At 38.7% G+C, this 20,855-nt stretch overlaps 1 protein-coding gene across 4 annotated transcripts in view; it reads left to right on the top strand.

The window, feature by feature from the left end:
* The window catches only part of MCC (MCC regulator of WNT signaling pathway), a 189,837-nt gene that overhangs the window by 145,723 nt on the left and 23,259 nt on the right, over nucleotides 1-20,855 (top strand). For all 4 annotated transcript variants that reach the window (XM_018072900.2, XM_018072901.2, XM_008921437.3 and 1 more), the window contains 7 exons: nucleotides 5,803-5,949; nucleotides 6,253-6,342; nucleotides 7,028-7,176; nucleotides 8,860-9,000; nucleotides 10,190-10,290; nucleotides 12,822-13,005; nucleotides 19,855-20,089. In XM_018072900.2, the coding sequence (XP_017928389.1) occupies nucleotides 5,803-5,949; nucleotides 6,253-6,342; nucleotides 7,028-7,176; nucleotides 8,860-9,000; nucleotides 10,190-10,290; nucleotides 12,822-13,005; nucleotides 19,855-20,089 (1,047 nt within the window). The remainder of the gene's footprint in view (nucleotides 1-5,802; nucleotides 5,950-6,252; nucleotides 6,343-7,027; nucleotides 7,177-8,859; nucleotides 9,001-10,189; nucleotides 10,291-12,821; nucleotides 13,006-19,854; nucleotides 20,090-20,855) is intronic.

Raw genomic sequence — 20,855 nt, 5'->3', positions numbered from 1 at the left:
GCTTGCAGGCGTTCTTGAACCCACACTGTTCTCAGATGACACAAAGCTGGCACAAGCTGTTGGACTGTCATTGTTTTGTTGTCATTCCTATTAGAATCAGAAGGTGTTGTTCCAGAGTGCTAGAGAACACTGATATTTTATGGGTCTTTAGAGATTATTATCTGCTTTCAGAGCTTAAAGTGCTCCTGGAATTGTTCTGTCTCCTTTTCTCTTGGTGAGCACCAGAAACTTGAGGTAGCAGCCAAAAGCTGTTTCCATTCTCTGCCTCCTTCAGTTGCATGGTATTTGCTTATGCAGCACTATCTCCACCTAGGTGTTAATGAAGTAGAGCTTTCTCCTGTTTCCAAGCTTGTATGCAAAAGCTCAGTGATTAATCTGAAATTAAATGAGAGAATGCCTGAGATATGCTTTCTGCCTTCGCCTGTGTTTGTTTCTGTGTGCTGGCCTGGATCAGAACATGTCAGTTGTGCTCATAGCTTTTAGGGAATTCACCCTTCACCTCCCATATCACATCTTGCCACATCCTTCGTTTTTGTTGCTTTGCATCCTTTGTAGAGTTGCAACACCCGGATCATTCTGCATGAGGAACTGTTGGTGTGAAAAGCAGAGGAGCACTTCTCCTGCTGCATATAAAAGCTGTGTGTATAAGTAGCATTCCTGTTCTCCTGCAACTTGTTGTGTCTGTGTGTCACTCCCTTTCTCCATTCCTCAAAGTAATTGTTCAAACAGCAGATTGATTTTTAGATCTGCCAGAGGGGTCCACAAGTGACAGTTAAGTTCTTACACATTTCTTGAAAGTAGACATCTCTGCAGAGGACAGTTTCTGCAAGTGCCTCCTTTCAACTGATAACTGCAGGTCTAAGCTCATCCAGCTCCACAGAATTCCTTGAGGAGATGGCCCTTATAAATACCAGGAAAGACTTCTATACCGTACTCAGTTAACTACAACAGACAATCTGTAGGAATTCAGACCTTGCTTGTTCTGGTGCTCATGGTATAATAGAGACTGAAAATTATCTGGCTAAAAATAATCACCACTAGGCCTAAATGAAAGGTCAGGGGTGCTTTTGGCTGGGAAGGGCCATCACCACTCACAGCAGCATGAATTGTTACACTGATGTTTTTTTTGACATCTTTCCCTCCACAGATTTGCAGTATGCATGAATAAATTAGAAAATGGGGAGAGGTTCACATCCTGTGGTTTGTTGTACTTCATCTTCCTCCTAGGTATAACAGGGAAAAAATGAAGTAGTATTAAAATGCTGGGGAAAAAAGTGCTATTACTTGAAGGGTTCAAAGATACTGCATGATGAAAGAGGTCACAAGTAGGGTAGAAGCAAAAGAGTCACAAGCATGTTGTTTGATACTAGCTTAGAAACAAAAGGAGCAGGTGTCCTTTGAATGTGGAAATCAGTGACAAAAGCAGGCAGTTTGTAGCTCTGTTTTTTTATTTAGGATATGTTAATCAATCATGTAGTTGTGAGTATGCATGTGTAAAATACAAAGACTGAAAACATGTTCTTAGATTCATGATTACAGATAATGACAATATTTCACTGAAGTATTTTTCGATAACCCATGATGCATTTCTGCAAACATGTCTGTGATGCCTGTTGATAACTTAAAAAGTCTTTCATAAATCCAGCATTGCTGTAATGTGTCAGCCTCTTTTCTTGTCTACTCTTGCTGTCCTTTTATTTAGTTCTTAAGGTATGCACAAGAAATTATGCTTAATTTCCTACTCCAATTCTCAGAATTGAAAGGGGAAAAAAAATGAGAAACACAGCTAAGCAATTGGTTCAATTGCTAAACATCAAATACAAATAAATACAAATAAATAAATACAAATACAAATAAAATAAAAATTTTATAAATAAAATTTCCAGTTACTTACATCCTTATTAATAACTTGAGAACATCTGTTTGCTCCTGACTTCTCTTGGTAGCTAGGCTGTCCTTTGGTCTGAAGTATAATGGCTCTGTTGCCTTGTGTCTCACTTAATGACCCTGCTCCTGCTCTTTCTAAGTTTCCAGCACTTCTTTGTTTCTGTAGTTCCTTGGACTTGCTGCAGCTGTTTAGAAGATATTTGCTCTTTCCTTTTTAGAAGATATTTGCTCTTTCCTTTTTTTAATTCTGGATTTCACAGATGTTTCCATGGATTTCTCCTTTCCCCCTCCATTCTCTACTCCTTTTTTTTCTGATCATATAATTATATCTACCTCTCAGTCCCTTTCCATCTCAATTTAGAGCTTTGAGAGTCCATGGCAATTTCCATACCCTTCTGGATGTTTCCATCTTTAAACTAGTATAATGCAAGGACTCCAAAAATTTTTCTTTAAATTCTTCCTTGTTATTTCTCTCTTTTTCTGTCTTTCAGTGGAACTTCTTTGGGTTTGTTTCTATACTTGTCTTTACCCATCAGATTTTGCTAATTTTGCCATACGTTTCCTGTGAAATATTCCCTTCTTCTCTCTCCCATTTCCAGGTGTTTATTGTGTCTCATGTGCAGTACTGCAGTTACCTTCATTCTACTAATTAGCATAATCCTCAGAATAATGTATATTACATTGGTAATGACACTAAAGAGTGTTAGAAGTATGGAGTATGGAGGATCAGACAATTTTTAATCATGCTTTTAAAACTAGTCTTTACATAACTCATGTGTTCACCAATCCAGAGAAGAGACTAACTCTTCTGAACTCTGAGTTTTTTTGGGTTTTGGGTTTTTTTAATCCCGTTCTTTGGTCATTTTTTATTTTTCCTTTAGAATTGCTACAAGTGTGGAAAAGTACTTTCTAAGGAGATGCTACATCTATTTACAGTGGAGGTTTTGGTTACCAGAAATAGTTACTTAAGGTGTCTCTGGACAGTGTGGTGGGTGGGCAGCACAGTCATGAGATTCTGGCTTGGTGCATGTGTCAATTCTGAGACTGGTGATTTTACAGGTCAATCTTGCCCTGTTATTCTCTCAGAATTACCATCCAGTACTTAGCATTGCTAAAGTTAGTGCAGTTATTTATAGCAATCAATTCAGCATGAAATTTCAGAAATAGGGGCCTGAGTCAACACATCAAGAAGTATAGATGAGCAGGCAGCTTCTTTAAGCTGTAGTTGCTTCTATGATATAATATTAAAGCAGTGAGTTGCATAGATTAATGACTGTACTGTGCTCTGAGTTTTCTTTTAGAAATGCTCTCCTGAGAAATCTTTGCATGTGGCCTCAGCTGTGATCATTTTTCTTCCTGTTGTTGGTGTTTTACAGGTCCTTAAGAATAATTGGCTTTGTAGTCATGGCCAATAGTTGCTGCTCACTAATAAAACATAGACTAAAGGAAACCTATCTGCATTAAATTTTTGTACAATAGTGTCTTTGCACAAGGAAGTTTTAAACTTTAGAGTCAATGCATGCTTAGGATTTAAACAACTTTAATGCTCTCTTTCCTGATTGCACTTAAATTTAGAATGTTATTTGCTTTTGGACTGAAATTGTCCAGGACTAGCTTCTGGGCATAGGTGAATATTGTAGCAATTTTTAAATCAGACATTGAGATGAGGATTTGATTTTACAAAGAATACATCTGTAGTGGTCTTTCTGTTTGTTTGCTTTTAAACAGTGTTGTAGCTTAAGCACTTGTGGAATTTAGTTTGGAACAGCCTGGGTTAAAAGAAATACTAATCAATAGTAATTCTAATTTAGTGAAGTTTTGGGGTTGCTTCTTCTTTTATTTTTTTTTCAGTGCTAATGCCACAGTACAAATCCTATCTGCACTGACGTTTCACATCCACAAGCAAAAATATGCATGCATGGTTAATTTCAGCTTTATGCATATCAACAGGCTGAAATGATTGGTTTGCATCAGTGGAGCACTTCTGTCCTTAAGGTTTGCATTAGTGCAGCTGTACCTATGTTGAAATTGTATATGCCTGTATGAACAAAGGAGGCCTCAGCTGCAAATATGTAGAAGATACTTGCTATAAATATGCACTTTATTACACTGCTCAGTTAACTTCATGATATAACTGCAGGTAAGGCGTATAATTCTGGGTCAAGCACCCATATCCATTTTTCAGCAAGCTCCTTTAAACACTGGGGATTTGATCTAAGGTTTTGTGTACTTCATTTGTTTGCATTCATACTGGTTAAGATGTAGCACTCCTCCACAACTGAACAGGGAACTTGTGAGTGCAGTTAGGCTTTGTGTGCTTGTGCTTTTGTTCTTGCCACCTACAGCTTTTTATTAGCAGCATGCCGTTGTTGCACTCTTTTATGTAAAACACACAGGTTTTTTTTTCTTTTTTTTTTTTTTTTTTTAATTTGCAAATACCTAAAATGTTTTTTGACAGTAAGTGCTCGGGCAGCCTAACCTTCAGTTTGCGTTCAACAGAGGGAGAGAGGCAGGGATACTCTTGAGGGAGTAGAAGCAGATGGTAGAGGATTGTAGGAGGCATAAGATACTGCTTTGGTGACTGGAGAGTGTTTCAACTTTAACTCTTTCCTCAGTGCAGTAGGTTTTAGAGATTTGTTTATGTTGTGCAGAGAATACACAACTGCTGCTGCTTCAAGCAGAGATTGATTGAACACTGTCCATGTGCACCCACTGTCCATGCGCACCTGCAGCGGAAGAAAGCCCGAGCTTTAATGCCACTTGCATATTTTTTGACTAAGGGATTTCTACATGCTTAATCATTTATTTGTATAAATGTATTGTATTTAGTATAAAATCCCACCTTGTTTTACACAGTAGGAATCAAAGTTGTATTTCATGCTATGTACAGGGGGATCAAATGGTCTGAACTTTTATTTTGTTGGACTTAAGTTAAAATTTCACCAGCTCTGTTTTGCAGAGGGACTGTTCCATCAAAATCAGCACAGAAACCTGCATATTGAAGGAAAACTGTTTTCAGGGGAATTTCCTCTTCAGATGGTTTCCTGCCCCTTCTTTCATCTCATGCTCTGTGTTTGAAATCTGTGGGAAAAATGAGCTCTATCACTTTACCTTGTGGCATAATTGTTGTGTTAAGCAGACAATTTATTCTTTGACTGTTAGGAACTATTCCAATGTAAACACTATAATCTTTAGCTCAACTATAGTTTGGCTCCTGCAGATCTTTCTTTTTTTTTAACCCTGCAGTACTGAAAATCTTTTGACATCAGTTCTGCAAGTATCTGATATGTGATGAGGACCATGCAGTGTTTGCACTGTGTGTTTACAAAGAGCTTCTGCAGGCTGTTGTTTGGGTACTTTGCTGGGGTTTTTTTGTCTGTACATCATTCATTGTATGGTAGCTTTACTTAACTGTACTTTTTAAAGCGTGATTAATGTTTGAATGTCTTTAACCTTTAAATATGACAAGATCATCCTCTGATTTATTGATGTCAAGAGGGTTTTTTTCAACTGGAGTTTTCCATTACCAGCAGGAGTGCCACTGGATTTGTTTAGGCATCATTATCTTAGGCTGGAGCATTAGCTTTACCCCAGAGAGAATAATTTCTATACATACAGTACAGCTGCACTGAAGGGGTTATATAAAACAAGCTGAAACTTTGAGTAATTACTCTACAGTATTATATCTGCCTATTTCCATATTGCAAATAGTTTTTAAAAACTGAAAACAATAGAATTTTAAAATAACCTCCACTCATCTGCTCCTCACATGAAAACTTCACAGCCACCAGGGTACAAAAATATAACTTCTATGCTGAAACGAGGAGCAATTAAACTTGGTTAGACAATGAGAAAAATCTCCAAACTATTTAAACCGTATAAGTGGGAGAATAAGAATGCTGTGTTTTACTGTAGGTTCGAGAGCTGCAGACACGTTTGCAGAGCGTGCAGGCAACGGGCCCATCCAGCCCCAGCCGTCTCACTTCTGCCAATCGACCCATCAACCCCAGCACGGGAGAGCTGAGCACCAGCAGCAGCAGCAACGACATTCCCATTGCCAAGGTGAGCTCTTGTGTGTTTCAGTAACCCTTCTCATTATCTGGGGAAAGCAGGTCTCATTTTGCTCTGTGCAGGAATAACTGAGAGGTATCTAGAATCCCCAGAATGTTTCCTAAGCAGGTCTGTGAACTTGAACTGTGGGAGCGAATTAAGTGTTAATGATTGTAGTTCTCTCAGTTACAGCACAGGGGTTAATTTTATAGTAGTTTACTTCAGTTTTGCAAGTGTAACTAGAGCACAGATGCATTTTGTGTAAACTTCATGAACTTTATTGCTGTGTAACCTGTGAAGCATTCTGACTTGCAGATTGCTGAAAGAGTGAAGTTGTCAAAGACAAGATCAGAGTCTTCATCATCTGATAGACCTGTCTTAGGATCAGAAATCAGCAGCATAGGGGTAAGAACTAATAATTATGTGCATGCATGATACCTTCTGAAGATGACTTGTGTTCCAATAAAAGAAGCATTGCTTTCTTAATAAATTAATATATGGACTGACTGAAAATACTTTAAAGAACTTTAAAGAACTTTAAAAGTTATTTAGAGGAAAATATTTCAGCAAAGAATATTTCACCTAGTATTAAGATCTCATTTTCTCCTAACTAGTGGCTAGAAATCATTCTCTGAGTGACTTCAAGAGGAGTCATTTCCTCCAAAATATTTTTCAAGAAGGCTCTCCAGTTGCATTTCACAACTTTCAACAGTGAACTGGGTTCTGCTTTGAAATGCCAATGTAAATCAATAACGCTGCTGGTACTGTGTGTTAGTATTTGTTTTACTGAAGAACTTGGCTCTAACCTTTTGCTAAGCTTTCAAGAACATAAATAACTTGCATAGTAGGCTTTTTAAATGTGTGATGAAATAGTGGCCTTCACCCTTGGTTAGTAGAATTTTAAAACAAAATGGCTTCTAAAAGTGGAATCTTGTAAATATTCTATTCAATGTAAAATTCATAACAAAAAACAAATAATGAATGCCTTGAAATGAGTACATGTGAGCAAATGCAGTTCTCAATGCAGGGTGCTTTTGGGAGAAATCCAGTGGTTATCTATTCACAATAATCTATTAACTGCCCTGTGCAGGTGTCTAGTACTGTGGCTGAACATTTGGCACATTCCCTTCAAGACTGCTCAAACATCCAGGAAATCTTCCAGACTCTATATTCACATGGATCTGCTATCTCTGAAAGTAAAATTCGAGAATTTGAAGTGGAGACAGAGAGATTAAATAGGTAAGGTGGAAAGTTAGATAATGCTCACATGTGTTGCCTTCTATTAGCTTTGATAAAGTTACTGCATTTTTATCCTTTTTGAACATCAGTCCAAGCTCAACTGTGGCAGTTGCAGATAAACATAGAATGTAGGTGCCGAAGAGAAGATATGCAAAGGATTCTTTCCATGAGTACGACAGTTTGGTTGTGTGTTATTGGATCAGCCCAGCACCTTCACCTGTGACAGTTTGTACTGTGGAGTGTCCCTCTCTGTGGGTAACCAAATAGTCATGGCATCTTTTTTCATAAGACACTGATAGAAATAGGGATTCTCATAACATAGTCTCGCTCATTCTAGAATTAGCTTGCTTTGTTTTGTCCTGAAGAAACAGAACAATCACATTGACTGTATCCATAAATGTATTCATGTGGTGGTGTGGCATATATACCAGTAAATAGATTTGTCTGCAGAATAGTGATTGCAGCTTTCTGGTTGTAGTTAAAATATTGGTGGTGTTATCCTTCAATAAGCTCTATCAAAACCATGTCTTTTTTTGGCACAGAAAGATCAAAACGGTGGATCAGAAACATGAGAATCATGTTTCTGGCCAAGTTCTCTCTTCCCCACAGCCACCTCAAATTTAATCTGATCAGTAAAATATCTCTTTTATTTATAGCTCATGTTTTTGTAGTCTTGCAAAATGTGATCTTTGTTTCCTTCTTCTTCTTCTTCTTCTTTTCTCTTTTCTGTACACTGCACAAGTATGCTTTGACAGCATGTATCCTTATAGAAGGTGTCAAAAGAAGGTACAGAAAGTGAAGCATCTGAAAGTCAGGACTTTATTCTGATCACTGAATAAAGGGTATACTAGCCATTCTCATTCTTCTTTATTAGGAAGTCAGTGATTTTAGAGTCTTGCATGCCACTGATTTCTTATCTACTTGTCCAAATTTTGAATTTTTTTGCCTGTTTTTGGCATATATCCACCTTTTGCATTTAGGCACAGTACACTGATGTGTAGTGCAGTTATTGGCACAGAGAATAAACAGTAATAGTTATATTCTGAAGCTTCATTTTCATATTCAGAGTTAGCCTTATTGAGAAGAGTATTACAAGGTAGCTTCTGTTCCACTGTTGCCAGAACATTTGGAGATTACAGTGCCTCACTGAAGCCTCAATCATAGTTTGGAAGTTCCCTCTCTAATCACAACTAAACCATGACTTCAGGTGATTATTCTGGATTTTCCAAAGAAAGGAGGCATTTATGCAACTGCATGATCCCTACACACACCCCCAATTGCACTAGTGAATATGCCACTTAAAACGAGAAGCAAATGTGGCAGCAGGAAATGAGGAATTGAGGCAGAAAAATTGAGGAAAAGACTAATATGAAACTGTCCTATGCAGTCTTTTACCCTAACAAAAAAGGGTATAACCTTCTGCTTGCTGCTGTTGCACAGGGTTGTGATTATGCTTTATGGGAAGGTGAAAAGAAGAAGAGGCTGTACTAAGAGAAATTTCTGTCCTCTTGGCTCTTGATAAAGGGATACAGAACTGATGGAGTTTGCAATCTTCATTTAAAAAAAAAATAAAATGTGTAGACCAAATGGTTTTTGTTGTTTTAAATTATGGTTGTTCTAGAATTTTCAGATCACTGACTGTAAGTTAAGCTTGAAGGTTGCAAATTACTTCCTTTTCTACAGCCGTATTGAACACCTGAAATCCCAGAATGACTTACTGACAATAACACTGGAAGAGTGCAAGAGCAATGCTGAGAGGATGAGCATGCTTGTTGGGAAGTATGAGTCCAACGCCACGGCCCTCAGGCTGGCGTTGCAGTACAGGTATGTGTCTACACAGAGAGTATCTCAGAAAAAGAGGGAGCCAAGGAGAAACTTGACAGAAGCTTTCCAGAGTGAAGTTGTTGGTGTGCCATAATAATACTGTTTCTTTTTGTTTCCTTCCTGAAAAAAGTCCCTTTAGTTAAACTACTTGGCAGACTACTGAACTGAAGTTACTGATACACTGTATTTCAAGTCTAGTTCTCCAGCATCCAGAAGAAATATGCAGATTTATCTCTTCATTTTTAAATACTGAATTAACATTTGAATTAATGATTGTGCGTAGGCTCAGACTGTCTCTGCTGAATCTGGTCTTAAGATATAGGTTCTCTGTATTAGGCACCTTTCGCAAGAGCAGTGGGCCAAACAATAGTGTTGTACTCCACATAATTCAGAATGACTTTGTATCGCATCAGTTGGAATTCAGGATTAATTGCTTAGTATTTGCTAATAAGTATCTAAATTTGCTTCAAACTATATGTAAAAAGGTGGATGTAATTTAACACCTTCAGCTGCAACTAATTTGGAACAGGCAGTTCTGGTCTTAAGACAAATTGTGTGCCTTTAAAAAAATGTGTTTTCTTACCATCAACCTTGAGCAAATTACTAGGAAATCTAAATTGCAAATAGGTATACTAGTATATATTTTTTCAAAAAAACTGTTAGAAGGCAGCATGAATGAGTGACTCACAACTGTAGTTGGAAGCTGTTTTGTTGTAAGGAAGAAAATCTTACAGCCAGGACAGATCAAGAAGTATTTTTCATGTGTCTTCTTTACTTCTTACTACAGTCTGTGTACTGCAATTATCTTGTAGAGTATAGAATGTTGTATTTTGTATAGTAAGAAGGTCTGGGAAAAGTTTCACAAAGGGATCATGTTGACCACCATTTTTACTGGTGTTTCAAACATGCTTCTGGAACTTCCTTCACATCAGGTCATTCTCTTCCCTTTTATCTTGTTACATTACTTGAGGTCAACCTGGCACTGTCATAAGGAAGGAGAGAATGTTGAATGCCTGTGATAGGAGACATATGTATTATGTTATCTAATATCCCTGCTGTTAGACAAGTAATAGGGAATCATACATACCTCTGTTGTTGTTGTTGTTGCTCTTGCAGGTATTCTTCCTTTCTAAATTACGGGTGATATTTTTTGTGATTTTTGTTTTCTGTAGTTTGTTTTCTCTTTCAGTGAACAATGCATAGAAGCGTATGAACTGCTGTTGGCATTGGCAGAAAGTGAGCAGAGTCTTATTCTTGGGCAGTTCAGAGCTGCAGGTGTTGGTTCTGTTGGTAAGATGTCAATGAATCACTTCATTTAATTTTTTTTTTGCATGTCAGTTAGCATTAGAGTTGGTTGCAATGGTGAATCATCTCATGACCCATTACTTAAGAATGCTCTCTGGTCTTTTCTTGTTTTTAACTAACTAAATTATTTTACAAACCCCAAAAACAAGGGAAAAGGAAAAGGAAAAGAGAGCAATTTAAATTCACCAGTGGATGCTATCACAAGGGGATGCCTAGCAGGGACAAGACTGCTACAGGCATACAACTGTACAGAGTGGAATAATTAAACAATACTTGTGGGCATATGTGGCTTAAGGCCACACAGCTGTGGTAACTGCAAGTGTGGATTCTGTTTGAAGCAGTAAGACTGACCCCCAAGAAACTGAGTATAGTTTATGAAAAAATGGGATTAAGACAATACTATGATAGCATAAAATATAAAAAAGCCGTAATTTTTCACATCCTACCCATTTTACCTTTGCTCTTAAATTTTTAAATGTTCTATCTTCTGTTTTACTCTGCTGTCAGGGATATTAGCCTGTATATTCTGGATTTCTCTTATTTTGTGGTTAGTTAATCTTATGGCTGTGTTGGGTTTTAATATGCTGCTTGCTAAGAAATGGAACAAGCCACTACCATAGGTTCAGTACAGTTCAGAAGTGTGTGGAGCTTGACATTGCTGCTAGCTCCACTTTTCTGATAGAAAGACATGTTTACACGGTGAAAGTTAAATCTTTCCCATTCCTTCCATTGATAGGAGAAAGCAGCCACAATAATCTTAAAGCAGAAAGAAGGGAAACCTTCAGAGAGAGAATAATAACCCTTCATGCTGTCCTGAGGCATAGTTACTGCCCAGTGGGCTAATGGCAGTAGCTTCTCAGGAATCACTGAAATGTAAATGGAAGACTTCTAGAGACAGAGTGACCATCTGGTTTTAGAGCCACAGGACTGACATGGTCGGTCTCTTGTTTCAGATGACTGGATGCACACAGCCTGCAGTCACTGTGCTACTCTCCATGCCCCTTACTTTGTATCTCCCGCAGTGCTCAATGCAGGCCTTTGTGTACCCATTTCACCTGTGCAGCGTGTGCAGTGCACCAAAAAGTAAAGGAGATGTCTGAGATTTTCTTCCACTTTTCTTCCAAGTTCTGGTCTTTCTTTTCCACAATGCACTGTGGGGCTTTTCCCTGCTGGTAGAGATCAGTGAGCAGCAAAAGTAAATTTAGTCTTGGGTTTTCTGTTCATGTAGGAGGCAGAAAGAAATTTTTGAAGGGAGAAATACTTTGGGTTTCAGTAGGGTTTCATCTGCATTTTATGAAAGAAACTGTAGTTTAGTTTTTGTGTAGGTATCTGTCTACAGCTCTTAATTATGGTATTACCAGTTACAGCCCTGAGAAAGAAATAGTGCAAATTTCCCATTACCTAACACAGCTTGGAGGAAGTTGTATATGGTTTTTGTACCTTTAATTTGATTAACACACCTAGATAAAATAACAGATTTTTGGTTTGAAGATCAGTCAAGTTTTATATCAACATCTGTGAGTGGAAAATTCATGGGAGTTGCATCACTTAGATCTGAGCATATCTAACTGCTCTTAATGTTCACCCTTCCTTCTTCCTCATTAATGTTCTTTCTAGTGCATGCACTTCACTTAGCAAGTGTGAAGTATGGGTAATTGGTCTTTGACTCGAACAAGGTTGAAATGAAAATCTGACAAAGAGCAAAGTGTTTTTTTTTTTAATCTCTGACGTATTTGGATTGTGTTTTTTAAAATATGAGTATATCGTACCTTTAATTTACAAATATATTTGTAGATTTTCTGTTTAGCCGATAGCGTGTCTTACTTTAATGACTTGATGGCAGCTGGAGGACTGTAGGAGTAGTGACAGTGGTGGTTCAGTCCTGCTTCTGCTGAAGGGATGTCTTACCAGCTACACAGATGCTGTATAACCACTGGAAATTATAGCAAATTAATAAACACCATTGCTAGTTTTCTTTTGGCTTAATATGCATGGCTGTAAACTCTGAAAGGCTGCTTTTAGGCAGTAAGGCAATTCTTCCAGCTGGCAAGGTAACCTGTGAGAAGGTGTTCTGGCAAACCATTAGGCTTGAGGTCAAGCCGTTTTTGAGAAGCAGCCCTGGAAATGACTACACTGTGGAACAGCACTACACTGATTGGAGAAAGAGTTGTCATTTAGGCTGAGGCTTTTTCAGTGTGTTAATAATTCGAGCGTTGTAGCCTAATCTTAATGCACAGTGCAGACCCTTACAAACAGAGAAGCTGGCTAAAATAATACATCACTTAAGACATGTACAGGGAACAAAAAATACCTGGAGCTTGTGACTGGGACAAAAGTGCATTCCAGGTCAGTAGCCCAGTTACTACAGAAGTGAAGTTGCTTTTACCTCACATATTGGTAATGTATTTTCATAGTTTTTGTATAAACTAAGAGCGTGTAGAAGGATCTCTATTCTTGCTTTAACTTCTATCACCTTCTTCAAAGCTCTGAAACAGATTTTTTGCTTGAAAACTTAGGAGACCAGACAGGTGATGAAAACATCACACAGATGCTTAAGAGAGCTCATGACTGCAGGAAGACAGCTGAGAATGCAGCAAAAGCCTTGCTAATGAAACTAGATGGGAGCTGCGGGGGAGCCTATGCAGTCACTGGCTGCAGTGTGCAGCCCTGGGAAAGCCTCTCATCCAACAGCCACACAAGGTAAATGCAGCTCCTCTGCTCTCCTAGTGCCCGAGTGTTTGATTTCAGACCAGAAGATGTATTGTATTTGCTGTTCTGCCTCCCTCACATCAGTCCCTCGGTTTCTGTGCTTTGATTTGTAAGTCACCATGCCTCAGTGGTCTGATTGTTTTTAGACTTTGAGCAACTCCAGACAAGAAGGGTTTTGTGTAAATTTTTTGCAAGTGGGTGACTCTGGACTTTGATCTTCCTCATAAAGGTCAAAACCATTATGTTTGTTTTACTTCACTGACTTTGTGGCTGTTTGGTTGGAACTCAAATCATGTACTTCTTACTCTTATCTATTGTATGCAGACAGCACAGACATACAGAGAACCAGAGATCTGAAGTATGCTTCCACTGGCATTTTGGAGTGCTCAAGAATTGTTTTTTTGAATGTTGCAAGTCTACCCATTTTGTTTTAAACCATTTCCTCTCCCTTCTCATTACCCTTTGCCCCTCCTCCAAATTATTCCTTCCCATGCTGTTCTTTTCACACGTGGAGTGGAACAGAGACAGTGGGCCCCTCCTGGAGAGACTGAATATTCCAGTTTCTCCGAAGACCTATAAAATAATGAAACTTAGATGAGCTATTATTGCAGAAGCATTCCGGTTCAAATACATCTGCCAGCAGCTTCATTTTGAGTTTTTGCCTGCCAGTGGTATAATTATACTCTGTGTGCTTCTGTGTGGATACAAATTTGGCAAGCCTCCTGGATAAATATAGATGAACATTTTTCTTTTTAAACGTTATTTTGGTTTCTTAGATTCACTCTAAAACTTCATTTTAATTCAGTTTTTGAGCCAGTTCTTTATTCAAATGCTGTAATTTTTTTGACACTTCAGAAGTTTATTTTAGTACTGTATCATTTCCTCTTCTTTCTGATGCCTCCTCCAAAGGTTCTAATTTCCTGCCATATAACTGGCATGGAATAGATTAAAAGTGAGCAAAAAGGTAACCTGAGGGAACAGGGTGCTAATGTGAGGTAAATTTTAATGTTTTATTCAGAGAAGTTTTGTGATGCACTTTCAGTCCAAGAAAGCTGTATCTTTAGGTAGGAATTGTGGTGGCTGCACCTGTGCTGGTAAAACGCTGATCGCCCATTGTAGCAAAAGCATTAACTATCCTTGGAAAGAAGTTACAAAAAGCTGTTTCAAGTGTTTGACTTGCCATGTTTTGTGCCATATCTACACCCATATGTGAACGTGTTGTATGTGGCTACATGTAACATCTCTACCTAAGTTGACCTTGTTTTCTGTTCTATTGTTTGAAAGGACCATTTTTGGTTGGCCATAACTACCTCAGTGTTTTTTTTCCTTTTAACATATCTAGCATGTAGTCAAAACATAATTTTTTTTCTTGAAGAACAATTTAGATAGTTTCTAGTATTGACATGGGAGAATTATGGGCAAGGAGGGGTTGTTCCTGTTCTGGTGTTTGCTCTCCTAGTCTTTCACTGCAAGGGTTTGGAATATGGTCTCTATAGTCCTTGCTTTCTTTAATATAATTTTTGGGGGTTTGAGGAGGAGGATAAGAGAAGGAGATATCTGTATTTGTGTCTTTGCACATTGTTCACCATGAACATTTGGTGGTCAGCTGGCACTGTCTGTATATTTATTTACCTATAACATGTGGACTGAGGAGTTAAAGTTTCAGCAGAGTATATTTAAAGTGGCATAGGATTTCAAATTTCATCACTATAAATTATGTCATGAAATGTAAAAATGTGGTTGTAAATATTTATGTGCACAAGAGAGACATTTTAGCTTGAGTCATTATCATTGTAGGCTATCTTTTCCTGGCATGGAGCAGAATACTGTACTGAATAAGGTAACTCTTATTATCTGGTTTGATATATGTGGAACATAAGACAGAAAAGCTTCTGTCACTCACCCAAAGGGCACACAAAAGTCAGGAATTTGTCATATGGGCACCCTGATCTGATTGTCACTTATACATTGTTGTCCCTCTCCCCTCCTGCCATGCCAAATGTAATTTTGTCTTAGCCCAAACATACACGTATCAGTGAAAATATTTTTGAAACTTCAGCTTCTCCAAAAGATAAAAATCTTCTTTCCTTCTGTTCAGATCTTTGTCAGTAAATACTCTATTTCAAGTTTTAAAAATTGAAGATTTTGTCTTTAAATTTCCTCTCCCTGTCATTCCAGACCCTTCTTATTTCTCTCCAGGCCCCTACTCCTACTTTTTGAAGTTATCCTGCCTGTGACACCAGCTCTCTCAACTCATTCACGTGTGCTCTCTTGTCACTCAGCTCTCTGCTACTCCAGACAGACATCCATTGCCACAAACCTCCAGCACTGTATGGTTTTTGATGCTCGTGGTTTCCATTTCCTTTACATTTTTATTACAGTGCAATCTAAGCAGAGATAGCAAAGCAGACTGTGGATTTCTAACTGTTCCTGGAGGCTTAACGATTTTATTTGTCTTAAAGAACTCTACCTAAGTTTTTCACCCAGAGGGTAGTTGGGCACTGGAACAGGCTCCCCAGGACAGTGGTCACAGCACCAAGCCTGACGGAGTTCAAGAAGCGTTTGGACAATGCTCTCAGGCACACAATGTGATTCTTCGGGCTGTCGTGTGCAGGGCTTAGTGTTGGACTTTGATGAGCCTTGTGGGTCTCTTCCAACTCAGGATATTCTATGATTCTTCGAAGTTCTATAAAACTGGGGAGTAGAACAAGTCAACATCATCAGTGAGTGCTGTGTGAACCACCATTTGGGGACCACTGCACTGAAATTAAAATATTTTTACAATATGTGATTCGAACATACTTTGAGTCTGCAAAACTGATTTTTTGCCATAGCTGTTTTAGTGTTACAGGCTTTTAGTTGCAGATATGTATTGTTACCTTTTCCCTTTGAAACCAATGGAAGAGGTAGTGGGATGTTGAAAACTATCTTTTGCTGAGAATTGTGACAAATGAGTAATTCTTCCTGTTGTTGCAAATCCTGTAGACTGTGGATTTACAATGAAATTGTTGACCCATCTTGAGCTTTGAAATTTCAAACGAGATTCTGAATGTCAAATCACTGAATACATTACTGAGAATAAACACGTGGTGAGGCATTAGTGGCAAGTGGCTAAAGACTGCGAAAGGGAGCAACTGAAATGAAAATAAATGCAGTGAAAGAGCATCTAAATTCATTTGACTGGCAACAGCACTGCAATAATGTTGCCAATTCAGTTTTTGAAAATAGAAATCAGTTTGCAGTGTAGTTGGAAGTTGTAATTGTTTTAAATGGACAGAAGCTAACTATAGAACGTATATTGCCAAAAAGGTTTGACTGATTACACCTTTAGAAGGAACCAAAAGAGAAGAAGTCCAGTTGTAACACTGAAAAAGGTGTATTTTATTATCTGCTACACTAGCAAGCCCAAGCTTACAACTGGATTCATGGAGGGAGAGATCTGGTCTCTTATACACAAAGGCAGATCTCTTCAGTATTATGCAGTGTCACAGAATATCTGCACTCAGTCAACTGTAGGAATATATATCTCATCAGAATTATCTCAGATATCAGATAAGACACTGACAGACAAGATTATCTTGGCTGAAGCGTGCAAATAAGTTCTTTAGAAATATCCAAAGAGATATCTCAGTGTTATCTGTGCAACACTTTATTGCTGCACTGAAGCAGTCTCAGAAGGAAGCAGGGTAGTTTACCAAAGGTAATTCTAGCCAAATAGACTGTTGTTTGCCATTTGCCTGGTTGAAGTATTTGTTGGTTTCTCAGGAAGTTAATATCTTTTGGCATTGTGCTGTTCCAGATCTCAAGCAACGTATATACTGTGTACCAAGTGCTTTCTTTAAAGGGCTAGATTGTGTACAGACATTCAAGCAAGTTCGTTATCTTAAGTGTTTTCTTACTTCTGTCAGCTTTCGTATTATCCACTCAATTGCTGAATTGCTTATTTATTTATTGACTTGATTTTTAACAGACAAAATGATGCTTATATAGGGATTTGTAGACAAATTTTTGTAGTGTACAGAAATTACTCACAGACAAGCACTGTTGAAAGCCTCCTTTGTATCCATCCACTGCGTTTTATACACACACATGCATGCCAGCAAATAAGACTGCACGTTATGCTATACCAGCCCACATATTTTCCATAAATTGTATATGAAAATTAATTTGACATCATCCAGGCATGACATCATTGTAAAAGACTCGAGGGATGAAGCAAGTGTGAAGAATATTTCTCTTTGCTTTTTCTGAATACAATAGCAGTGAGAGTGAGCAGATTGATGTTGTATTCCCTCTAGCTGTGATGAAATTGTGATCCTTTTTCTGTCCTTACCTACACACTGGAGAAATGAGAAACTGCACATCTTTTGCAACAGTTTCCTGTGATTTTTGGATGGATGCATTATCCTATAAATGTTTTTCTTTGTCCTGATTGCTGTCAGAAGGGAGGGTGATATCTGAAATTCAGGATATGCACACCAGCTATCATCCCTTACACAGAGCAGCAATGGACTAGCATTGTGGCTGTGGAGAGCTGTGTGGTGGGGCTTTAGGGGGAACAAACCCTGGAAGAGCTGCCATGGGAGCTCAGAAACACTGCAGTGTTGTTTCTGTCCCTCATCGTGAAGCCTCCTTTTTACAACAGCCCACAGTGGGCTTTGTGCCCAGCTGCTCCCAGTCTTCTGGATGGGGGCTTGCTGCTAAATGCTGTGGGGGAGAGGGAGGGTTCTAACCCCTTTGTGTGCTAGCTGAGACAGGTTCCTCAGTAAGCTCCCCTCAACTTCTTAAAAAAAAGAAACAAAAATTAAAAGAGCAGCTTGCTAGCAATTCACCAGAGGAGCCAACTTGGCTGCAGGCAGTCAGCCAGGACTGAAGTAAAAGCAGCCTGAATATCCCTGGCAACAGCCCAGACTGCCTTCCTTAGTTTGGACCGCACTTCCCTAAAATATGTGTGCATAGCTGTGGGTCCTTAAGGGCCAAAATCTGTGACTATGCAGTGAGTATGAAGTCAAGCTCAACATAACAATAGACTTCCAGCATTTTTCTGCTCAGGTTTCAGCAAGAGAGCTAGGTTCTCTTTCCTTTGCAACCAAAAACTGAGGTGAGGTCTTTGTGCTCCCATATTTGAAGCCTGTGTAGACTTTGAAAGCTGTCCTTACTCCAACAACAGCTGTTTTACATTTAATCCAGAAAAGCTGTGCAATTACTGTCTTTGGATGCTGAGGAAACTTGCAACATGACTTCAGTACAGAATTACCTATTTTTCCCATTGTCTATCCTCATAATTTTTCTATCAGTATCTACTTCAGTGAGATATCTTTAGGCTCAGTAAAGCAAGTAGGTACTGAGTGCTTTTATCTTCACTGCAAGTGGAAATGGATGAAAACAAAAGCAAAGACCAATTTACAGTTGTGGCAACTGTGGTAGGCACCTCTTATCCCTCAGAAAAGGAAGGAATAATGTGAAATTGACAGAGAACTGTAGTCAAGAGCTGTAATGCGATATTTCATGAGGGGGAAAGATTTTGAGAAATCTTTTTAGACCTGCCAATTCTCCATCTTCTCCAAGACTGTGCTTGGAATTTGTGGGAAGATTGGCAATTATTTGAAGCACTTTAAAAACAATGTAGCTTTAGCTGAAGTAGAACTAGAAGAGTTGATAGGCTTCCCCTTTTTAACATTCACAGTATTTTAGGACAACATTCTGGATCTCACAGCGTGTGGTGGGTGGGACTTTTTTTCTTAGTACAAAAATGTTGAACAGCAGTGCAATTTGATACAGAAAGTGATTTATTCCCCTGCTGATAACTGAGATCATCTAGCATTCCAGACAGGCAGAGTTAATGGATGACTTATCCCTCACCCAGCAGCTGATTACAGGACCTCAGGAGACAGCAGGCAGCTTTGAGTGAAACAACACGGCATTTTATTTTCCTTTTAGTGTTATTGCAGCTATATTCAACCCTGGAATGCTACAGCTGTATCAGTCTCGGCCCCCTGCAGAACTGGCATGCACGTAGGTGGGTGGGCAGCACTGAGCCACCACTGCTCTAATTCTTAGCACCATTATCCTCTTTTTCTGCAATCTATGTAAACATCTGTGGGGCAGAGTAATGGGCAGACATTTTTTTTGGTGCCTGTAGATAGGAGAAGATTCACCAAGTCATTTATTATGACTTTTTCTTAAAATTCCTGCTAACCTCTGGGTTGACTTTAAAATCCTCCAGCCCTGAAGGAATGCCAGTATACTGAGGAGTACACCTTAAAATGAGCTGAAAGATGCTATCTCCTGGCATCTGCCAGTGGAGTTTTGCTCAGGTTGATTCCTGAAAGTATCCATTAAAATATCTGAGGTGATAACTGGCCATCAGCAGAGATAAATTGGGTCTAGGCCGATTCTTTTTTCTTAGCAGATGCTTCTTCCCAAAAAAGATGAAGACTCATTATCAGAGCAGCAGAAAGAAGCTTGGTTATTGCTAAGAAATCTTAAGAAGCTTTTTGCTCTTTTTTTTCTTAATTTAAAAAGAGGATTTTTCCAGAAGACACCATTTCAGAAAAAGCAATTCGGTTACACATCACTAAATATCTGGCTTTGCTGAGAAGTTGTCGCATGATTCGATTTTCTCATACAGCTTAGAGAATTAATTTCTTTTCTGAATTTGTCACACCCCTCTGCATCTTCCGAACATTGCAATGTCCAGTCCATGCTACATGTGTCCTTTCTGTGAACTTTTAAGTAAGACTCAGTTGTGTTGGTAAAGTATCAGGAGAGTGTTTGATGTAAAAATTGAGATTTTGTTCCAAATGTTGTTTTTTCTAATACCATTCTTTCTCTTTCCAGTACCACCAGCTCAACTGCAAGCAGCTGTGATACAGAATTTACAAAGGAGGATGAGCAGCGGCTGAAGGATTACATCCAGCAGTTGAAAAATGACAGGGCAGCAGTGAAACTGACAATGCTGGAGCTGGAAAGCATCCACATTGATCCCCTTAGTTATGATGTTAAGCCACGCGGAGACAGCCAGAGGCTAGACCTGGAAAATGCAGTCCTGATGCAGGAACTTATGGCAATGAAGGTATTTTATTTATAACCAGGAGGTTAAAAATTGCTGACAATGCCCCTGTGCTCCAGAACATGCTCAGTCATGTGTGGGAGGCTTGGGTAGAGATCACTGGGTAATAAAGGGTAACTTTGTTGAAACACATAATCTGGACTGCAAATCCAGTAGTCACAAAGTGACAGAAGGCAGTGCATTAACATTGAAGAGCTATGTGTGTTTTGAATTAGGCAGGAACTTCATCTGTGGATCTAAACTTGAAATGCTCTCCTTGACAAACCAGATGTTCTGTTTGAGAGATATGGCAGCTGAGTTGCTCAAGGGTGACCAAAAACATGATACAGCACTTCCCAAGAGACAGTTCATTACTTCACTTGCAAGCTTGCAAATGTGCATCATGAATATTTGTGACCTGAAGCAGAACAAATTCACCTCCTTTTAATATAGCTGTGGGAGGAAGAATGGTCTGTCAGAAGGTGTCACCCCTAATACTCTCTGTCAGTCATGTAAGTCCTGATATGTTCTAGGCACTGTGTTGTAATCTGTAGCACAGTTCAGAGTCTGAGCAAAGAGTAGGATGTGTAATGACTTCAGTTACAGGGTTTTGGAGAAAATTCTGGTTTATATGTCCAATTCTAAAGATGTGATATAGAAAACCTCACTTTTGTTGACCAGGTATAAAGCTTATATCATTTTAAGTCTATCTTCTGTATTGACTTTGAGAGGTGGACTAAAACATAGGAACATAACAAAGGCAATTCTGTATGTATGCATTCAGAACTTG

The sequence above is a fragment of the Manacus vitellinus genome, unplaced genomic scaffold (assembly GCF_001715985.3).
Source record: "Manacus vitellinus isolate BGI_N305 unplaced genomic scaffold, ASM171598v3 scaffold_23_pilon, whole genome shotgun sequence".
Classification (NCBI taxonomy): domain Eukaryota; kingdom Metazoa; phylum Chordata; class Aves; order Passeriformes; family Pipridae; genus Manacus; species Manacus vitellinus.
This window is presented reverse-complemented; position numbering and strand designations above follow the sequence as displayed.